General features: G+C 40.5%; 1 protein-coding gene across 3 annotated transcripts in view; it reads left to right on the forward strand.

The window, feature by feature from the left end:
- Positions 1 to 22,428, forward strand: part of LOC139443407 (uncharacterized) — a 167,006-nt gene that overhangs the window by 44,835 nt on the left and 99,743 nt on the right. Inside the window, exon 1 of one of the 3 annotated variants that reach the window (XM_071224397.1) lies at positions 14,631 to 15,660. The exons of the other annotated variants lie outside the window; for them this stretch is intronic. Within the exon in view, the coding sequence (XP_071080498.1) occupies positions 15,588 to 15,660 (73 nt within the window). The 5' untranslated portion in view covers positions 14,631 to 15,587. Of the gene's footprint in view, positions 1 to 14,630; positions 15,661 to 22,428 lie in introns of those variants that run through there. 3 annotated transcript variants of the gene reach the window in all.

The following is a 22,428-nucleotide window of genomic DNA, read 5'->3' on the forward strand; positions in this document are numbered from 1 at the left end:
TTTTTTAAAGAATTCTGGCCCTTGCTCTGTGCTTTTCATCTTAGAGCATGGTGTCAGCAATGGGGTCAACTTTTCTCTGAAACTAATGATGTTACATGAATGAAACTTGGCATGTATATCTGTGAGATAGTTGTCAAGTCTTGTGTTCCAAAAAGTGGTTCCGTAAAATATTTTCGTCCAGAGTTACTTCCCTTGCTACATGTTGCTACAAAAAAAATGACTAGGAGAGGAGGAAATACAATTCAAATGGTAAAACATGATGTCTAGTGATGTTTAATCTCAATTCTCAAATTTTTAATGACCAAGTTTGTTATACCTGTTTGTTCACCTGAATTCGCTGAAGGGATATGATGTAGTTTTTTACTGCTTATAAAACACGATAATTTTTTTTGCACTTTGAATCATAAACAACGACTATATTGTAATCTTTTTTCAAACTCTGATATGCAACATGCAGCATAGATCATGTTTAGTTGTACTGTTATGCTGTCATCTAGCTACCGCTATGACTCCATCCTTGTTAGCCACTGATCGTCTATGACACTCATCAACTATTTGGTCCCCAAAGGTGGCATTGTAGCGAGGGATCACTGTATTACCCCCGAACAGGATTGCCAATAAAATACACTTCAGTATCTGTCAAATTCTTCTCTTTGAAGGCAAATTGAACAAAAAAATATCATTGAGGTTCCTAAGAGGTTCAATATTGAAAAAGTATTGTTAGCTGATTTGAATCATCAACAAAGGATTCGGTAAATCATTTGAACAAAGTCAAATAATTGCTGCCCAATTCGTCAATTCAATGCTGGGATATATTGCTGAATGGGATGCATGATGGGATGTGAGTGAGCTCTTTCACAACTGACATTTTATAGCATTGACAGGATGCCAGTCTGATTGATCAGCTTCCGATGGGAGGCGTAGGGTGGTTGCTTTTAAAATGAGGCTGCTGTTCCTCTCGTCTGGCAAATCTAGGTTCATGATTCCATTCTGCACAAATTAGGAAAATCAATTTCATAATGGGTGCAGAAACTGAAGTGATATTTTTAGGTAAGAGGAGTGATTTGATCGGTTTGTTGCCTCTCATGGATTGTGGATTGTCCATTGTTCCTGGTCAGCAGTTGGAGGGGATGTCTGATGGTATTATGGTGATGATGGGGTCTGTTATAGTACCGAAAGACTCTCCTAACTTACATAATAGGACCTAGAGTGAGGGACTATCTGAAGTATTAATCCTCCATATGACCCACAGACATGATATTTATTGTGTTACAATACTGGAAAGAGTTTAACAAGTTTGTAAACTGGATAAATATAAGACATTACTGCTGTTTTATTAAGAATATACGGCCAAACTTTTTGTATTACTTGGATGCTCGAATTTGTGAAAGACATTTAAAATGACGATTATGTTGTTTGGGTGCATTTGAGGTCTTATGGATTGAGTTTCAAAGCCTTGGACATGCAACTGAGTGTTCTGCCAACTCTTTTTCTACTTGGCGCTGGAAGCTGCTGTTCTCTAGTAATGATAAAAGCAATGGCCGGCTTCATATAAACTGGTGCGCTGTCATCATTTAGAACTGAACTGGTCAGAAAACAGCATCTTTAGGGAAATCTTTTTTTCGACAGGCCTTTTTTATTTTTTATTTTTATATGTGGTTTACGGATCCTCTGACTCAAAACACTGAGAAAATAAAAAATAAATAATATAAAAATTATCATTTTAAGAAAATATTTTCATCACTGCCACCAGTGAGAATTAGTGAGAGTGTATTAGAATGAAAATATTTCTAGAAATGTTCCAATGCATCTTTGCTGTCAGAACTTACTACACTGCTGAAGGTATCTCTATGTTCTGTAATGATTTTCATGACAATGCAGTGTTGACTCCAGTCACATCAGGGTAACTTGCCTTGTTCTGTTAGAGTAGTATTTATTTAAAAACAATTCCCCTACCGACCTGAATATGATTGGGGAAAGTCTGTAAACCAACTTAAAAAAAAGCTACAGTCAGCCAGTGAAGTTGCTCAAAACTAACACTGATGAAATATGAGCTGTTCCCCTTCCTCTGTTTCTGCCCACACTTTTCGATCAAACCTAATGGTAGTTATTTAAGGATTGACTGTGTATTTTTTACAGTTCATTGACGTATGAATAAAAAAACTTATGTGCAAACTGTAAGAATCTGCGAATTCGACAACATAAAACATGTTTTATCTACAATGGTTTAACCAAAAACAGTTGTATATATCAAAACAGACAAAATAATGACGAGATTGATAAACATTCCAGGTGTAGGAATGCATACTGTGGCAAGACATGAACCAGGTGATCATTTAATTTATGCACATAACTTGACACGCCTACACAGTCAGTAGCCAATCAACGGAGAGCAGGATAAAAACAATGTTCACTGGACCTGTCAATTAAGGGAAGAGGCGAAAAGACCTGCATCAGTCAGACTGTAACGAACCGTAAGAAATATGTTCGGGAGAAGGCGGCTGTTTCAAATAACATGGTCAGTTACCACCAAATTCAAACATTACTTCCCTGATTACCTGATTACTTCCGTGAATATTGGGATTCCCCAACATTCCGAAGTAATAAAAGTAGTGCGCCTTATTGGGCGCGGCTTCATTTTTTACATTCATTGGGAAATGAATGCAATAACACGTGACCAATTCAGCTGATCAGAATGCAGGAATTTCGATGAACACAATGAAGATTTAATTATTGCAATGTAATACTATTTGTTTGTAATCTCTGCCAGTTAATAAAGCCTTAAATTTAATTTATGAACATCTGATGTTTGGTCTTTGAAAGGCATTTAGAAGTGATACGCATATGGAAGAGAATTTATGGATGTCAACTTCTTTATTACGAGGAACACAAAGTTTCGGAGTACATGCTTACTTACTCCTTCATTCACCTGATGAAGGAGTAAGCATATACTCCAAAACGTGGTTCTTTATGATTAAAAAGTTGACATCCATATATTCTCTTCCCTATCTGATGTTAGGTCCATGTTTTCATCCTTTACCCCATGGTTCTACCTGAGTGAGTCTGTGATCTGAGTAATTAAATTGGTTGGCCAGATATCGGAAAGTTGACGAGCATGAAGCCCTCCAACATTCAACTGCATCCAGTAACTGATCCAGCCTGTTGGATCCGGCAGTGAGGGAGGACCTCAAATACGAAGGGTCAAGGTTTAAATCCATTTTTTTAAGAAAACACTTGCATGTGTGTGTAGCAGGGCGTGGAGTTGCCCACAGATGACATCCTTACCTTGTCAGCTTGCTGATGGGGTTAACCTCTTTGGTCATGTGGACAAGGCATCAGAGCTCTGATCAGAAGGTCCATGGTTCGAATCCCATTACGAGACTTGGACATTTTATTGCTGCTACATTGGCGCCCAACGTGGGGCTGAGTACGTTCATATTAAATTTGGCAAGATAAGTCTCAGTACCCTATTATGCAGCCCGGGACGTGCCTTCTGTTGACGGGGGAGTATGTAGCAGGGCATGGAGTCGTCCCACAGATGACATCCTTACCTTGTCAGCTTGCTAACGGGGTTAACCTCTTTGGCCATGTGGACAAGGTATCAGACCTCTGATCAGGAGGTCCATGGTTCTAATCCCATTACGGGACTCGGACATTTTATGGCCGCTACATGTGCATATTCTTTTGATAATATCGGAGCATCTGTCGAAATTATTTTTTTATTAGGCTTTAGTCCTCAGTATCCTGGAGAAAATAGTTTAATATGAAGTTGATAGCAATTCCTGTTAAGTGGATGTCTTTGTTAACATTTAAACTGTTGACTTCATATCCAGGTGAGCTACAGTATTGAGGCACTAATTATTTTTACTTCCAGTTTGCCGAGTACCAGTTATTGGTATTATTCAGACAACACACTGGTTCATTATGCTGACAGCCTAATTAAGAGCCAAGGAAATAACAGCCACATTGTGTCTACACCTATACAGAAATATAATGTTGTTATTCATTACATGGTTTCCTTTGTGCCAGGGGATTTAATTGAGTCTGGTTGTGAATTGTGAATATAATTAGATATGGGCACACAATGAAATGTTGTGTTTAGTTTAGTTTTGTTAGCATACATAAGGTTATGTTTAATATTTTAAACATTTTCCAGTTGTCAGATTCATTGAAAATCTTATTAAATCCAAGAAAGTGGTTTTGTTTACATAGTTGCTGAAACATTTCCACAAAATGCAGTTTAAGATAATCAATCTTACTAAAATTAGATATTTTACTTCAATACATAATGTATCTGAAAAAAGACCTAGGGACATCTCCTTAGGCCCTGATACATGCTTAAATTATATATTGTGATAGCATAGTTTATATATACGGATAAGGGATCACATTCCAAACAGACTGAATGTGAGCTATTTGCTAATTAGGATTCAGTCAAACCATCATGAACAGAAGGTGTGACTCTACAACACTCTGTATGAGGCTGAGGGTGGTCGGGTAGCCTAGTGGTTAAAGTGTTTGCTCGTCAGCCGAAGACCGAAGTTTGATTCCCGACATGGGTACAATGTGTGAAGCCCATTTCTGGTGTCCCCCGATGTGATATTGATGGGATATTGGTAAAAGCGGCTAAAAAACCTCACTCACTCACTCACTCACTCACTCACTCACTCACTCACCAAAAAGCCCCACTCACTCACCCACTGTATAAGGCTGCATGTGCATATGGACAAGTGATATTCCTCAACACATCAACTGTCACTCTGTATACAGCAGGGGGAACGGGTGGCCCAGTCGTCTAAGGCACCGCAATTTGCTGTGCAGAGTTGCATCCCTTGGTCATGCCTGAAACCTATGATTGTGGGTTCGAATCCCGGTTCGCCCCGATTATGTTTCTAGGTTTGTCAGCACCACACTCACTCACTCACTCACTCACTCAGAACCACACTCACTCACTCACTCACTCACTCACTCACTCACTCACTCACTCACTCACTCACTCACTCACTCACTCACTCACTCACTCACTCACTCACTCACTGTATACAGCAACATATACATATGAAAAGGAGACATAGCTCTATAACATGCTGGCATCAATGGTCACTCTGTATGAGGCACCATGTGCACATGAACCAAACATATTGATGTGTACAAGTTAACAAAGCATACAATTCCATAACATGCCGACACCTCAATCGTAACTTGATGTAAGGCGAAACAAGCTTACAAACAGAAGATATTGGAATGTGTTCAGCTGAACAGAAGAAACAGCACTATAACATGTCCTGCACGTCGATGGCAGCTCGGTATAAGGCACAGCTGGCTTACATGACCATCACATTGGTATGATATATGTCATATTAATCCAGTTCCAGTCAGTGTTATCACATCGTTACCATTGATCCTTCGCGTAGTCCTCATTCTCTGGTCACATGGATGAACATAAAGCAAGTAATGGTCTTCTCACATTGTGCAGCATCACAAGACTCTGGCAGTTGTTGGTGTACTATCATGGTGTAACATTTATACTAAGTTATCCTATAATAATTAGATCCACATCAAGTGCTTTTATGAGTTATCATCATTTCATATTATAGTTTAGCAAGTAATACTTATCATCAGTTGAAATGCATATATAAAATATCAGTAGTTTCAGTTATAGCTTTTTAGACAGATGCTAGACTAAGGTAATGGGAGCGCATCTCCTAGACATACTATTCAATAAAACAAGCGTTACGTCTACATAGTTTAATTGATTTGAAGCTTTTAGATAAATGCTAGCCTAAGGTATCAAGATCCCATCTCCCAGACAAAAGATATGTCTACATAGTCTTATAGATTACCTTGAACTATTTTATTTCTGTGGCACCCTCAGCTATTTTCTAAGTAATTGTAAATTGTTCATTGTTAATTGTTCTCGTAAATAAAATTGTGATTAGTCTCCTGTGACTCCGGCTCTTTGCTGACTAATTTCCCCAAGAAATCCAGCACGCCATTTGGACGGTTTTGTTCACCCATAACTGTCCATGATAGTACATTCAACTGTTGCTGCTGTGCATCAGGATGGGCACACATGTAGCAGGTAGCATATGCATGTTGTCTCATAGGAAATATAACACAGTTGGGACCGAGCGGAACCCACCAATAGAAACTAACAGTTTTAGCCCACTAGTCCTAAAAATATAATGATAACACATAGCACAACCACAGACCCTTCTGTCGCTGCTTAAGTATTTCTAGAGCAATCACGGGTGTCACAACTGCACTGTCCTAGTGTATAGGTATAAGTGAGTGAGTGAGTGAATATGGTTTTACGCCGCTGTTAGCAATATTCCAGCAATATCACGGCGGGGGACACCAGAAATGGGCTTCACACATTGTACCCATGTCAGGAATCGAACCTGGGTCCTCGGCGTGGCGAGCGAACGCTTTAACCACTAGGCTACCCGACCGCCCCTTACATGAAAGGACAACATGAAGACAGGACTTTGGTGGCTTCCCACATGATGTATGGTCTGTTAACAAACTCGACCTGAAATCCACTATTTCCGAACACATCTCAAAGAACCCAAACCATAACATCATGTAGGAAGCCACCAAAGTCTTGTCTACCAACAACAACTGGCGATAAAGAAAACTACAAGAAGCCATTGACATCAGGAGACACCCGACTGCCCCTGTATAGGTATAATAGGATAGTGCAATTCTGACACTCGTGAGATCATTTGAGCTAGAAATAATTAAGCCATGACATAAGGGCCTGTGAGCAAAACCCTTACAAAGGGCAAATTTCTACTAGTCCTTATGATACCCTAACTATTGGGCAGTTTGGGAAGGACTATAGGACTAGTGGAAATTTCTTACGCTGGTGACCGTGTCGTAACTTCGAGATATCGGGACAATCGAGATACTCATGTCATCTTATGTTTTGTTTGTCAATAAAGATTACCTTTATAAGTGGATTAAAAGGTAGGTATGGAATTGGTTGAACAATTTGTTCGTCTTGCACAGCACTTTTACAGCAATGCCAGACAATTGTGTGAGGAAAGGTAGTAGATATATCTAGAATTGCTCACTATTATGTGGCTTGAATATTGCTGAGTGTGGCGTTAAACAACAAATAAACAAACAAACAAACAAACAAACAAACTCTATTATGTGAGATGCTTATTAGTGCTTCTCAAAACTGTTGATGTGCAAATGTTAACTTTGAGATTAAGGTACAAAATTCTATTGTAAAGTCAAAGTTGTGACCAAGTTCAAGGATCGAGATAGAGCTATGTATTTTTATTTTAATTTCAAAGTAAGCCGTCAGAAATATATGTATTTCTAAAGTGAGGCAATCAAGACCTGAGAATAGGTTTGAAATATCGGCACATTCAAGATGACGGATCTTGAGATAACCGGGTCCAGCTGTAGTTCCACGTGGTATCTTAATCTGTACAATTTCAGACAGACAGACAGACAGACAGACAACTTCTTTCAGTGGCATTTAGAAGTTGGAGTGATGAAGTAAGACGAGTTCTATGGATGAACAGACAGACAGACAGACAGACAGACAGACATGTTTATTCAGTAAAAGGCCAATGGCCCAAAATACAGACATGTGAGCATGACATTTACAGGGCACAGAATTTATCATTATTTATTTTGTGAGCATAATATAAGAATTTACAAACTAGAAATAATGTTTGCTCATTATAATTACTAAGAATTTGACGTATCTTTATCTGTACAACTTCAGGGAATATTGTTGCAATCTCTTGTCTTTTGAGTGATGGGGATTTGGTGTCTGTACTGAGTGGACAAACCATTTGACCGTGACCGCTTTAGTACTGGCTTGGATGATCCAGTGTGTTGGCACACTCCAGTGACTTGCACCAAGGCTTGTGGGAAGCCAATCTCATTAAAATCAGATCTTCACTCCGATACGAGACCTCTGAGACCGAGGACTCCTTTATTGAAGGTTATGCCAACTATTGTAATAGGATAGTGGCTGACACAGTTGGAGTATATCTGTCATCTGACCTATTTAGTTTACAGTATATGTAAATTTCAAAACCTATCTTTTATATAATGTCTAGCTGTGGCTTTTATAGCCAGAAACTTGTTGGTCGTATTTTTTTCAGTATTACAAGGCCAGGTGCAAAAGGTGTATTACTTTGATCATAAGGTAAAATACAAAATTGTTTACCGCGATAGTTATCCGGTGTTCAGGGAGTGTTTTTCATGTCCACCTCTTGCCTCGTGTTACTTTGTTTCCGGAGGATAATGAAATAGACTGGAGGTACGTCAGCGATGAGCTGGTGCGTTAAGTTTATCAACCCACGAGAAACAAAATATAGTTTGTATGCAGGCGGCCAATTCTCGTAGGCGTTTAGCTACTTGCGATAAAAGTATGAGTGCCATAAGAGTTACTCTTTAAGCTGTCTTAACCTATGGCATAGTTATCTCACTTACGACACGTCTTAGCTGAGACAGTGACATCTTTTGTAACAGAGATAAATTATAACTGCCATTAGAGTTTTTCTTGATGTTGTCTTAAACACATTCACAATGTTATCGTTTGACAGAAATCTTCACTAAGACTGTGAGCTGTTTTTTGATAGAGGTACATTAAGCTGGAGGTGTCCCAATGACATCATCAATTATTCAGGGAATTCTCCAGATTGAAATTAATGAATTCATTTATATATTTAATTGTATACTTGTAATTTATAAGGATAATTAATGAACCGTAAACGAAGATTAATGCCAGTGTTGATTTTTTTTTGCCTGAGGGCAATTTTCATCATGTTATTGTTATGTACAATTTATCAATGAAGGATAATATTGCAAAGCTGTTGTCTTTAATTGATAGATCTAGCAAGCATTGAAGATATATATAATTTGAAAGAAAGAGGGCGAAGGAACTAAAAATGTGACAAAAAATGTATGTGTGAATAAGTTGCCACACCTCTCAGGAAGTGTTGCATAAACCACATGTGACCAAAACGTTTTATAAAGCAAGGATAGGAGTGCACTGTTTAACAATGTTCAACTCAAACAACAACTTGTCTAAATGTTACACAGTGAGATCATTCAACTGATATTGTTTATGTGTGTGTGATTACTATGCTATCCCAAGGCTTGTGAATAATTACAGGGAAATTTGAAAAGCCGTTTATTTGGATGCTATGCCGGTTGATTAAATATTTGTACCGATACTGATTTTATTTAATATAGAATAAGATTATTAAGGTATGTCTCCTGAGCACTTAAAGATTGTGACAGTGAAATAAATCTTTCTGGTTTGGCTGCATATGAAAGCAAAGTTCTTGTTGTTATGTTATTTGAGTATGAAAACCGATGGGCATAATGACATTTCTAAACAGCTCCCGGTATTAGTTTGTCTTCTAGTTACACTCTATCAGTTATTTATGAAAATATGATGGTATATGCCCTGCGTAAGTAACCCTACACTGATGAAAGCTTTTACAGCGTCCCTTGAGGATAAACTACATATGGACGATCGAAATGCTCTACTGCTTCTCGCTGACATTATGTGATTCTTCATTCAAAATGGACGTTGTTTAATGTGGGCCTGACAAGAGTTGTATGGGATAATATAATCCTGGGGGCCAAATGCCAGGAGATTTAAGACCTGGAGTGGTGTAAGTACATCAACCATGACATACCTACTTTAATTGCATGATGAGGTTTACTGTAACAGCATCAAATAACATGGCATACATGTATTGTTCATGTTAACACTGTAAAGAAATAATCAGCAACTTGATACACTACTATTATACATATTTAGTTGACTTTATCAGGAAACTAAAATGATATTTTCCTTGTTTAACTAGTGATACTATATTAGTTATTTTTGCTTATTATATGCCAGGGTAGTCTAGTGGTTAAAGTGTTCTTCTGTCACAACGAAAATCCCACTGGTACAATGTGTGAAGCCCCCATATTGTTAAGTTATCATTTACACAACATGCAAAATATAAATATTTACTGATCATTACTTATATAACCCTGCAAAGAAGATACTGACCTTTCAAGTAATATCTACAATAGACAATGGAAAGCCAATCTATGTTCAACATTGTTGAGAATAGATCTGCCATCTTTGTTCTACATTGTTGACAATAGATCTTCCATCTATGTTCTACGTGGTTGACAATAGATCTTCCATCTATGTTCTACATTGTTGACGATAGATCTCCCATCTATGTTCTACATTGTTGACAATAGATCTCCCATCTTTGTTCTACATTGACAATAAAGATCTCCCATCTATGTTCTACATGGTTGACAATAGATCTCCCATCTATGTTCTACATTGTTTATGATAGATCTCCCATCTATGTTCTACATGGTTGACAATAGATCTCCCATCTATGTTCTACATGGTTGACAATAGATCTCCCATCTATGTTCTACATGGTTGACAATAGATCTCCCATCTACATTCCACATTGTTGACAATAGATCTTTCATCTATGTTCTACATGGTTGACAATAGATCTCCCATCTATGTTCTACATTGACAATATAGATCTCCCATCTATGTTCCACATTGTTGACAATAGATCTCCCATCTATGTTCTACATTGACAATATAGATCTCCCATCTACGTTCCACATTGTTGACAATAGATCTCCCACTTACGTTCTTCATTTTTGACAATAGATTGTTATTATTTGTTTCCTTTAAATGGACAAGCTTTGTTTGTAAACAATAGCTGTTAGCTGATAGAGTTTATATAAATGTAAATAGTTTTTTACGTTTTTGGATATTTTATCAATGAAAGTTAAACATTTCATGACGTATGTTTATCTAAATGTGTAGTCTCATTTAAAATGAAACCGATGAAAAACATGTGAATGGACAGTGCAAGATTTGACGATGTGACAGAGGTTCTAGGCTGGTTGCAAGGAACCCTGGGTAGGAGAGTGATATATGACCAAGGCATAGTTTTGTAATCTAGGCTTTGAAAAACACTGGCTTCTAATCAAACCAAGCTGGCAATTAGTATTTAGTACTTTATCCGTAAGGTAAACACACAAACTTTCTCTCCAATTTGCCTCCATTAAAACAAATAAGACCGAAGCCAGTTTACTCTGTGCAGCGCTTGCCTTGTTGGCTTTATTGTGCTGAGCTCTGTTGAATTGGGCATGTGACGTCACACTGGGAAATTCATTCATGCATGATTTAAATACACACAGGTACTGTCCCTTTAAACTAAAGGCAGTGTACATTGATGACTGATCTCCAGCGTAGGGTCTATATGCACCATAAGTACAAGTTGGCAGCAGGGTATAGATACGTTGCTACAAAAAGCACCTCACATCATTGCTTGGCGCAACCTCCTTTGGTGATATTGTGTATGCACTTTTGACAGATCCAATTATTGGAAGAGAATTCAATGCTGGAGAAGAAGACGGTTCATATTTTTTAATAGAAAAAATTGTGATGGGATCTACAGTAGATATCACTTTTAAAGAAGTAAAATATATGGGCTGATTTATGGCCTATTTACTGTGTGATGTCTTTGATGTAAGTTTTGTGACCTGACTGTTGCCTGAAGCTTAACAAGGGGGTAGTTCAGGTAACTTCATGTAAGTAAGAATAGGCCTTCAGCAACCCATGCTAGCTGTAAGAGGCAACTATGCTTGTTGTAAGAGGTGACTAATGGGGTGGTCATGCTCACTGACTTGGTTGATGCATGTCATTGTATCCCAACTGTGTTGATCGATGCTAATGATGTCAATCACTGGATTGTCTGGCCCAGACTGGATTATTTACAGACCGCCGTCATATAGCTGGAATATTGCTGAGTGCTGCGTTAAAAAACAAACAAAAACACTTAGTGCTGTAGTTTTACTGTGAAAGGAGTGAGAAGGTCAAAAATGGAAAATTTATATAGTGTACTTAAGAAAAAACATAATTTTCTTTTACTGTGGAATTGCCAGGATGAAAAATATACCTACCTGCCACCCTGCCTACCTACCCACCTACCCACCCCAAGGTTATATGCAATGTACAAATGTGCAGCCGGTGTGCACAAATGTTGAGAACGGATGCAGAAAAAGAATATACTGGGTCCCTGGGGATGCACAATAATATTCATTGTACCTACAGCACATCAAGTGCAGTTAAGGGCATCTTTCATTTCATTCATCAATCATGACCACTGTCCAATGATCATTGATTCATTCCAGGTTCCAAGTGTTTTACCTTGAATTACAAAAGTGAAGGCAATTTAAGGGGCCTGTAAGTTATAGAAAACACTGCCACCCTCCCACCCTCCTACCTACCTACCTACCTACCCACCCACCCACCCACCCACCTGCCTACCTATCCAACTTTCTGCCCACCTATCTACCTATCTGCCCACCTATCTACCTATCTGCCCACCTACCTACCTGCCCGCCCGCCCGCCTACCTTCCTACCTACCTACCCACCTGCCTGCCTACCTACCTGCCTGCCTGCCTGCCTGCCTGCCCGCCCGCCTACCTTCCTACCTACCTGCCCTCCTACCTGCTTGCCCAGCTACCCGCCCGCCCACCTACCTACCTAACAACCTACCTGCCTGCCTGCCCACCTACCTACCTACCCACCTACCTGCCCACCTACCCACTCACATACCTGCCCACCCACCTACCTGCCTGCCCACCTACCCACTCACCTACCTGCCCACCAACCTACCTACCCACTCACCTACCCACTCACCTACCTGCCCACCTACCTACTTACCTACTCACCTACCTACCTGCCCACCTACCTGCTTGCCCAGCTACCTGCCTGCCTACCTACCTGCCCACCTACCTGCTTGCCAACCTACCCACCCACCTACCCGCCAAGCTACCTACCTACCTACCCACCTACCTGCCAAACTACCTGCCTGCCTACCTGCCCACCAACCGCCTCCCCACCTACCCACCTACCTGCTTGCCCACCTACCCACCCACCTACCCGCCCAGCTACCTACCTACCTACCTACCTACCTACCTACCTACCTACCTGCCCACCTACCTACCTACCTACCTACCTACCTACCTACCTACCTACCTACCTACCTACCTGCCCACCTACCTACCTACCTGCCTACCTACCTGCTCACCTACCTACCTACCTGCCTACCTACCTACCCACCTACCTACATACCTACCTACCTACCTACCTTCCTACCCGCCTACCAACCTGCCCACCTACCTACCTACCTGCCTACCTACCTGCCCACCTACCTGCCTGCCTGCCTGCCTGCCTGCCTACCTACCTACCTACCTACCTACCTACCTACCTACCTACCTGCCCACCTACCTACCTACCTGCCTACCTACCTGCTCACCTACCTACCTACCTACCTACCTACCTACCTGCCTACCTACCTACCCACCTACCTACATACCTACCTACCTACCTACCTACCTTCCTACCCGCCTACCAACCTGCCCACCTACCTACCTACCTGCCTACCTACCTGCCTACCTACCTGCCCACCTACCTGCCTGCCTGCCTGCCTGCCTGCCTACCTACCTACCTACCTACCTACCTACCTACCCACCAACCCACATACCCACCCACCCACCTAACCACCTACCTACCTACATGCCCACCTGCCTACCTGCCCATCTACCTGCCCACCTACCTACCTACCTACCTGCCTACCTACCTGCCCACCTACCTGCCCACCTACCTACCTACCTACCTACCTACCTGCCCACCTACCTACATACCTACCTACCTACCTACCTTCCTACCTACCTACCTACCTACCTACCTATCTACCTACCTACCTACCTACCTACCTACCTACCTACCTACCTACCTACCTACCTACCTACCTGCCTACCTACCTGCCCACCTACCTACCTACCTGCCCACCTACCTACCTACCTACCTACCTGCCCACCTACCTACCTACCTGCCTACCTACCTACCTGCCCACCTACCTACCTACCTACCTACCTACCTACCTACCTACCTGCCTGCCCACCTACCTACCTACCTGCCTACCTACCTGCATACCTACCTACCTTCCTACCTACATACCTACCTGCATACCTACCTGCCCACCTACCTTCCCACCTACCTACCTACCTACCTACCTACCTACCTACCTACCTGCCCACCTACCTACCTACCTACCTACCTACCTGCCCACCTACCTACATACCTACCTACCTACCTACCTGCCCACCTACCTACCTACCTACCTGCCCACCTACCTACCTACCTGCCTACCTACCTGCTCACCTACCTACCTATCTACCTACCTACCTACCTACCTACCTACCTGCCCACCTACCTACATACCTACCTACCTATCTACCTTCCTACCCACCTACCAACCTGCCCACCTACCTACCTACCTGCCTACCTACCTGCCTACCTACCTGCCCACCTACCTACCTACCTACCTACCTACCTACCTACCTACCTACCTACCTACCTACCTACCTACCTACATTCCAACCTTCCTACCTGCCTACCAACCTGCCCACCTACCTACCTGCATTTCTGCCTTCCTGCATTTTGTATCAGTGCCCTCCTTTGCATAAGTCAAAACGTAAACTTATATATATTTGCTCATGAATGTATCTTCTTTCCCTGTTTATCAGTGGTATATATAGTTTTTACCTTGCTGTCTAACTGGCAAAGATTACTGCATGGAGGGAATATTTTTAGAAAAGGCATCTGAATATTCCATCAATGCAAGGAGGGGAAGCTATTGACAATTAGGCCCATGAAGGGGAATCAGCAGAGCACCAGTGAGACAGGCAGGCAGGCATCTTGTGATGAGTCCTTGTGGGTGTTGACAGGCTCTAGGATCACTAGCTATGACACTTAGCCTCAGTATGGTCTACCTACAGTAGGTATTATCAGTACTAGGCTTCCATGAGGAGAACACAGGTCTGTGTTTTCCCCTTAAGAAAATACACAGTTGCATGGCTCTGAAGATATGAATCCATTATCTACCTTCAAGTGAAGCAGATCAGTGTCTGTGCTTATCTATACTGGATAGGTAGTGATAATTTTGAAAAAGATTTGTAAGTTAGAAAGGCAAAATGATTCGTGTCTTCCAAATCGGAGAGATGGAGATGAGAATTGATGGCATGCATGTATAATGGATGGACACTGATCACTCCTCACTCCTGCCACTGTGTCACATTAACTAATCCAGCTTTAGCCATAACAGTGTAGAGCCGAGAAGTGGTAGTCTGCTCCGATGAGCAGACGGCACACACGTACAGCTCCTTCAGTGTAGGGCTAACATTGAGACACATGTACTGTTATGTCAGTATTCACACTGACAAGTGCATTGTGTGGAGTCTGGGGGTCGTCAGTCAGTCGGTTGGTTAACTCCAGGAGTTGAGGATTGTGGGTATGGAGAGATTCCCAGTGTCAGCAGAAGGACAGGTTTGTACCTACGGCTTGGAGTGGTAGTCGGTGCAGCAGTGTTTGTGTGTGGAGTGCTGTGTGTACAGCCAACATGCAGTGAGCCCGGAGTACCTACGTGCTGATCACATGGTGTAGCCTGTTCCACTGGTGTTAACTGGGATACTGAGCAGTAGAATCAGACATCTCAACATGCCTCATTTACAATTGAAGAGGAGGATCTGCTTCCAATTACATTGGAAACCTGAGAAAAGACGAAAATTAGGTAACCTTTTGATAACAAATACTTGTATGACATAATTTGTCCTCTGAGAGGAACTGTCTGCTTCTCCTTATCTGTCATTGTGATTGTATACAGTGGCAGTAAGGCGGCAGTATTTACAATAATATTAATGATAGGAAATGTATTGTTATTGTTTTTGTTGTTATTATTTTTATGATTGTTGCAGTGTTATAAAGTGAAACAAAATATACATTTTTGGGTGAAATGACAACTTTATAGTGTTGCTTAACCACCTCATATATGTCCATGTGATTGTATACGGTGGTAGTATGTAGAATAATACATGATAGGGAATGTATTATTATTATTATTAATATTAATATTATTATTATTGTTGTTGTTGTTGAAGTGTTATGAGGTGAAATGATGACTTGATAGTGTTTTTTATACCATATGTCATTTTGATGGTATACTGTGGTAGTAAGGTGGTAGTATGTAGAATAATATTCATGATAGGGAATGTTTTATTATTATCATTATTATTATCATTATTATTGTTGAAGTGTTATAAGGTGAAATGACGACATTATAGTGTTTTCTTTACCCCATATGTCATTTTGATTGTATACAGTGGTAGTAAGTCGGTGGTATGTAGAATATTATTAATGATACAACATGTTTTATCATTGATGAAGGATTATAAGATGAAATGAAACTATGTGATGTTTGCACCTGTGCATTTTCATGATTCTCTAAGTTTGAGTCAGCTGACAAGTTCTGATTGTCCTCTTTAGGAATGACATGTGAATCAGACAATACAATTGATGTCATCCATTGTTGATGATGTCACAGGTGTTGATACATCATTATAATGATCAGTTTTTAATGGATTTGTGAATATAGGTTCAGTATTTCATTTAATATTCTGCATTTACTTTTAATCACACATTTAACATAATTACTCTATAATCAAAGAGGCGACTAATGGGATCGGGTTGTCAGACTCGTTGACTTGGTTGACGCATGTCATTGATCGCGATCAATTACATGGATCAATGCTCATGATGTCAATCACTTGATTGTCTGGTCCAGACTTGATTATTTTCAGACCGCCGTCATATAGCTGGAATATTACTGAGTGCGGTGTTTAACAACAAACAAACATTGTTAAAGCTCACACCGAAGTCTCTCTTCCAGAGCCTAGAGAATAGATTAAGAAATGAATCTGTCTCAAGAATGATGTGGCAAGTCTAGACTGCTTCAGCTGCATAAAATAAGACATGGCTCTGGGCTTCTCTTCGATTTTTACTTTATATTTTGTAGATACATGTATGTATTTTTTAATAAGATCATTTTTTTTCTGGGACTAAATTTTAGGTGAAACCTTAATTTAAATAGATGTGGACATTTTTACGTATTACAAATCAAAATCGGTCCTCCATGAGCCTTTAGCATGAGGGGAATAAATAAGGATGAAGTGGCTAGACCAGGTGTCCGGAATCCGTCATATGCGCTGGACATGTCCGATTGGGAATCTCAAATGTCCGGTTTAAAATATTGCTTACCGGACATTTAAATTTTTCTGTCCGGACATTTTAAAAAGTATTGTCCGGACATTCTTAAATTTTGACCGGACATGATCAACAGTTAGGACTGAGCAGTTTCTGTCTGCAGTTGTAACACAATGAAGATTATCCACACTGACAAGCTTTGTTTGTTTGATTGCTGTAAATAAATCGTACCTACGTGATAGTCCAATCGGTCAATCACTGTAATTGGCAATAAACTGAGTTGACACTGATTAATCGAGGATTAATTACTGAGAACATCTTGTTAATTTGCGTGAAAGGTGTTTACAACTGTACATAAATACCTTGCATCACCGATAAACCTCATTATCCTCACAATGCTACGATACGTAACCTCAGACAAGTAGCGAAAGCGGGACGATGGTCAATAATTAAGTACAGATGAAAAAAGTATTCAAATAACTATTGCTATCAACGATATTTTAGTAATTGTGATTATATTATCTGTCTTGTTTTTAAATAATCTTTAGTTTAAAAAAACCCTTTTCCTGTGAGGTCACATGATAACTAAATATGGGATAATAGTCTTGATCCAAATGTTACAACGCATACACTTGAGCAGACTCATGAATATAACCCATGAATATTAATTAGACCATTCACTACGTTAACAGATCGTTATTATAACAGAAACAAACGTACGTTTTCCATGTATATCTAAAATGATATTATTTGTTATTAATTGTCTGGTGAATTAACAATTTAAATTGAAACAATTCATAATTCATCATATTATGAATATGTAACAACTTGTAATGAGTGTGAAAAGTCGTCCTAAAATACGCTATTTGAAGGGGGCGTGGCCTAAATGCAAATGTCCGATTGGGATTTAAAATTTTCCGGACCCCTGGGCTAGACTATGTGAGCTGACTGACGGTTGCATCTTGTCCTGATGATGTGGCTTGTTATTGACAAGCCCTTGAGATGTAGCAGGATATTGATAATTTTTACACAGCACTTCCTCACTTCCTCTCACTTAGTTGCACACTTAATATATTTCCATGTTTCAAACAAGACACTCCATTTGTTCATGGACAGATAATTCAGACTTCCTTGATGATTATCAATGTGGAACACTGTCATCACATTGGGCTTTCCTCCTACAGTTGACTCAACATGAGATAATTGTTCAAAGTGTCATTAAACCCAACTCACTCACTCACTCACAGGAGCAGTGGGGTACCCTGGTGGTTAAAGCTCTGGCTCATCACGCCAAAGACCTGGGTTAGATTCCCCACATGGGTACAATGTGTGAAGCCCATTTCTGGTATCCCCTGCCATGATATTGCTTGAACACTGCTAAAAGTGGCGTAAAACCATTAACTCACTCATAGATAATTTGTTATTCTCTTATTCTCTATTCTAATGTTTCGGTGTTTGTCCTGAATGTTAGCAGATAACAGCACAGTATATAATCACTGAGATCCTGTTGACGTCTACTCACAGGCCAGCCCATCCTTTCCAGGATGTGTATCCTAAAACACACTGTCATGCTAACTTGCAGCTTTTATTTCACTGCCTCATTGACTTTTTTGTTGAATATTCTATTGCCAGTTTTTTTTATCCTATATATATCAGTTTGTTAGCCCATGTTATATAAATATTAGGAGTGAGTAAGTGACTAGTGCTGTATACTGCATTGGTAATCTTGCGTCTCTTAGGCAACACTTTTTTAATTTTATGTTTCATGGATTTATTCCAGTTTTTCCACAAAAGGTCGGTTTAAATAATCATAACAATAAATAGCTATGTCAGTCATTTATTTATTCATATGAACTCCATTCTGCTGTAAAGTTAAACTGCAGCTGGCTTCTTGAATCAGTGATATAGATGTGGATATAGATATAGATTTATGTATAGCATTTCTATTGTATAAGAGGGTCTATATCACTAGCGGGAGACAATAACAATGATTATTTTTATGTTTCGTTTATTTCTTGTCCAGCTGCTTTTCAGTTGGGGCAGCATGTACATGAAACAAAAAATAAAAAATGGGTGCCTTACATTTATATAGATGGGGACGTGCAGCATCAGCTGAGAGACTCCTAATGCAGAGCTAGTGCAGCATTGGGTAGTTTCAACAGGAAAAGGGCAGAATGTGGCCTGATGCAGATATGAACGCAGTCAAGTTGCAATTGAACCAAGTAACAGAAATGATTAAGACAAATTCAACCAAAGTTGGGATGTGAAATCTGATAATAAGCGTAATATGTTTGCGGAGCTCCGTTGCAACCACCACAATTAGTTTTCTCAACGAAGCGTGCATCATAGATACCAGAGATTTCATACAGAATATACCCCTGGGCAATTTCCGACATTTTATTGGATGACCATGAAAGTCAAGGTCACTCATTATGAAAAAGGCACACGATAACTTGAAAATTTATATCAATGGAACTTGATGAACTTAGGTTACATTATATTAATCTCAGTGTGTCGATCGTATGAACATTTGAGTGAGTGTGTAGTGAGTGAGTGTGTTGGGTTTAACGCCGCTTTTAACAGTATTCCAGTTATATCACGGCGTGTCAGCTTATTGTGGGAGGAAAGCCCGAAGTGACGTTTACCACTTTGATGAAACCCATGAGCATGGGTATGGTGCTGACAAACCTAGAAACATAATCAGGGTGAACTGGGATTCGAACCCACAATCATAGGTTTCTGGCGTGCCCAAGGGTCGCCACTCTGCACAGCGAATTGTGGCGCCTTAGACGACTGGGCCACCCGTGCCCCCTGAGTGACTGTGTAAGGTGAAGGTCACTAAGTGTCAAAATATGAAGCATGGTTTAAGAGTTGTACTGTATTGGCCATGTGATTTGTGATTTACCAAACCAGAAGTGATATTATTACATGGAAGTGTTCATAAGTTTGGTATTTATAAGGTAGTTTTTCCAAACCAGAAGGGATGTTAGTAAGCCAGAAGTACCTATAATATTGATATTAAAGTAGCTAGAGGCGTGGGACTTTCTGTTTTGAAGTTTTATTGGACATGTGTTTTCCCACATTAAAATTGTGTTATTTGATATTATTTGACCGGAATCGCTCATAACTTTGTTCTAAAGTAGCTAGAGGCATAGACCTTTCACCAGATGTGGTAAAGTCAGAATGGTTCATGATACCTGTTTCTGATGGGACGGTTTTGGGACATTCAGGAAATGGTGAGTGAGTATGGTTTTACACTGCTTTTAGCAATATTCCAGCAACATTACGAGGGGGACACCAGAAATAGGCTTCACACAGTGTACCCAAGTGGGAATTGCACCTGAGCCTTCAGCATGACAAGCGAACGCTTTAACCACTAGGCTACCCCCCTTCCAGGAAATGGTGGGGAAAAGGCTGCATCTGCTTTTTTCATGTCATGCAAACTCCATTTGTAGTGTTGAAACAAGTACCACCGAGAGTCATGATGACATGGTGACTGGCAGAATTCAGATGACCTTGAGTGCAGTAGGTGCACAAGCACATCATGACCACCTGCTTGATGGAAGATGCATGTTTGCTATCCTCGCTGATTACCTGTTTGTGTGTTGATTAATTTTTGGAATGTGCCCCTATAACGCTGACTAACCGAGGAAAGTGCCATACACTGGGTAGCCCATGGGCATGTCCCTGAAACATTGAATAATCAAAGAATGTGCCCCTATAAAAGTGAATAACGGAGGTACATGACCGCATAACACCGAATAACCTAGGAATGTATGCTTTAAGATCGATAGTCTTTGGAATGTGCCCCTGAAACATTGAAAAACCTTAGAATGTGCCCCTGTAACACTGAGTAGCCTAAGAATGTGCCCCTGTAACACTGAGTAGCCTAAGAATGTGCCCCTGTAACACTGAGTAGCCTAAGAATGTGCTCCTGTAACACTGAGTAACCTGGAGGGTGCCATGTTAAAACTGAGTAACTGAAGAATGTGCTCCTGTAATACTGTTAACTCAGGAATGTGCCCTTATTTCACTGAGTAACCTGGGAGTGTGCCCCTATGACATTAAGGAACCTAGGAATGGGCCTTTTACCTGGAGTAGGTTAGAAATGTGCTACGGTAATACTGAGTAATGTAGGAATGTGCCCTTATAACACTGAGTAGACTGGAGGGTGCCATGTTAAAACTGAGTAACTGAAGAATGTGCTCCTGTAATACTGTTAACTCAGGAAGTGCCCTTATTTCACCGAGTAACCTGGGAGTGTGCCCCTATGACATTTAGGAATCTAGGAATGGACCTTTTACCTGGAGTAGCTTAGAAATGTGCTCCTGTAACACTGGATAATCTAGGCATGTGCTGCTATAACACTGACTAGCAATATAGCCATATAAAACTGAGTTCCTCAGAAATGTGCCCCTGTAACACTTAATAATCAAGTAATGTGCCCCATGTAACTGAGCAAAGTGCCCCTATAACACTGAATAACGTAGGAATGTGCCTCTATAACACTGAGTAACGTAGGAATGTGCCCTTATAACACTGAATAACATAGGAATGTGTCCCTATAACACTGAATAACATAGGAATGTGCCCCTATAACACTGAATAACGTAGGAATGTGCCCCTATAACACTGAATAACGTAGGAATGTGCGCCTATAAAATTGAATAACCTAGGAATGTGCTCCTTTAACATTAAATAACCTAGGAATGTGCCCTTATAACATTACATAACCTAGAAGTGTGCCCCTATAACATTAAATAACCTAGGACGGTGCCCCTTTAACACTAGAAACCTAGGAATGTGCCCCTTTAACATTGTATAACCTCGGAATGTAACAGAAGCAGTATGCTCACCCCGCAACACCTTGAAGCAGCATGTGCCCTCTATGGGAAACAATGTGCATGCCCCCCACAAGGTGCCGACACTCTTTTATTTCACATGGTACAAACATACCAGTACCCGTTCTGCTGAGTAAGCCATTTTGTTTCTACCTGACAGACAAGGGATGTGTATTACATACACACTAATGTATTCACCATTCAAACCTCGGCCAACAGATACTCCCTCTCACATTCAGTACCTTTCTCATCCCCCACACATACCCTCATGAGTACTCCCCCTCCCCCTCCGTCTCCTCGCCCCCTCCCTGTCACAACCCCTGACCCTATTGTAGTATTGCTACACTCAACCAGCAGCTGTAGTAGGTGTGAGAGTGTCTGTTACGCTTGTGGGATGGACTCCTCTATTGTTTGCTTTGTTTGTTGTTTAATGCCACACTCAGCAATATTCCAGCTGT

This window comes from Haliotis cracherodii, unplaced genomic scaffold, assembly GCF_022045235.1.
Source record: "Haliotis cracherodii isolate W230 unplaced genomic scaffold, xgHalCrac1.p SCAF_5, whole genome shotgun sequence".
Lineage (NCBI taxonomy): Eukaryota > Metazoa > Mollusca > Gastropoda > Lepetellida > Haliotidae > Haliotis > Haliotis cracherodii.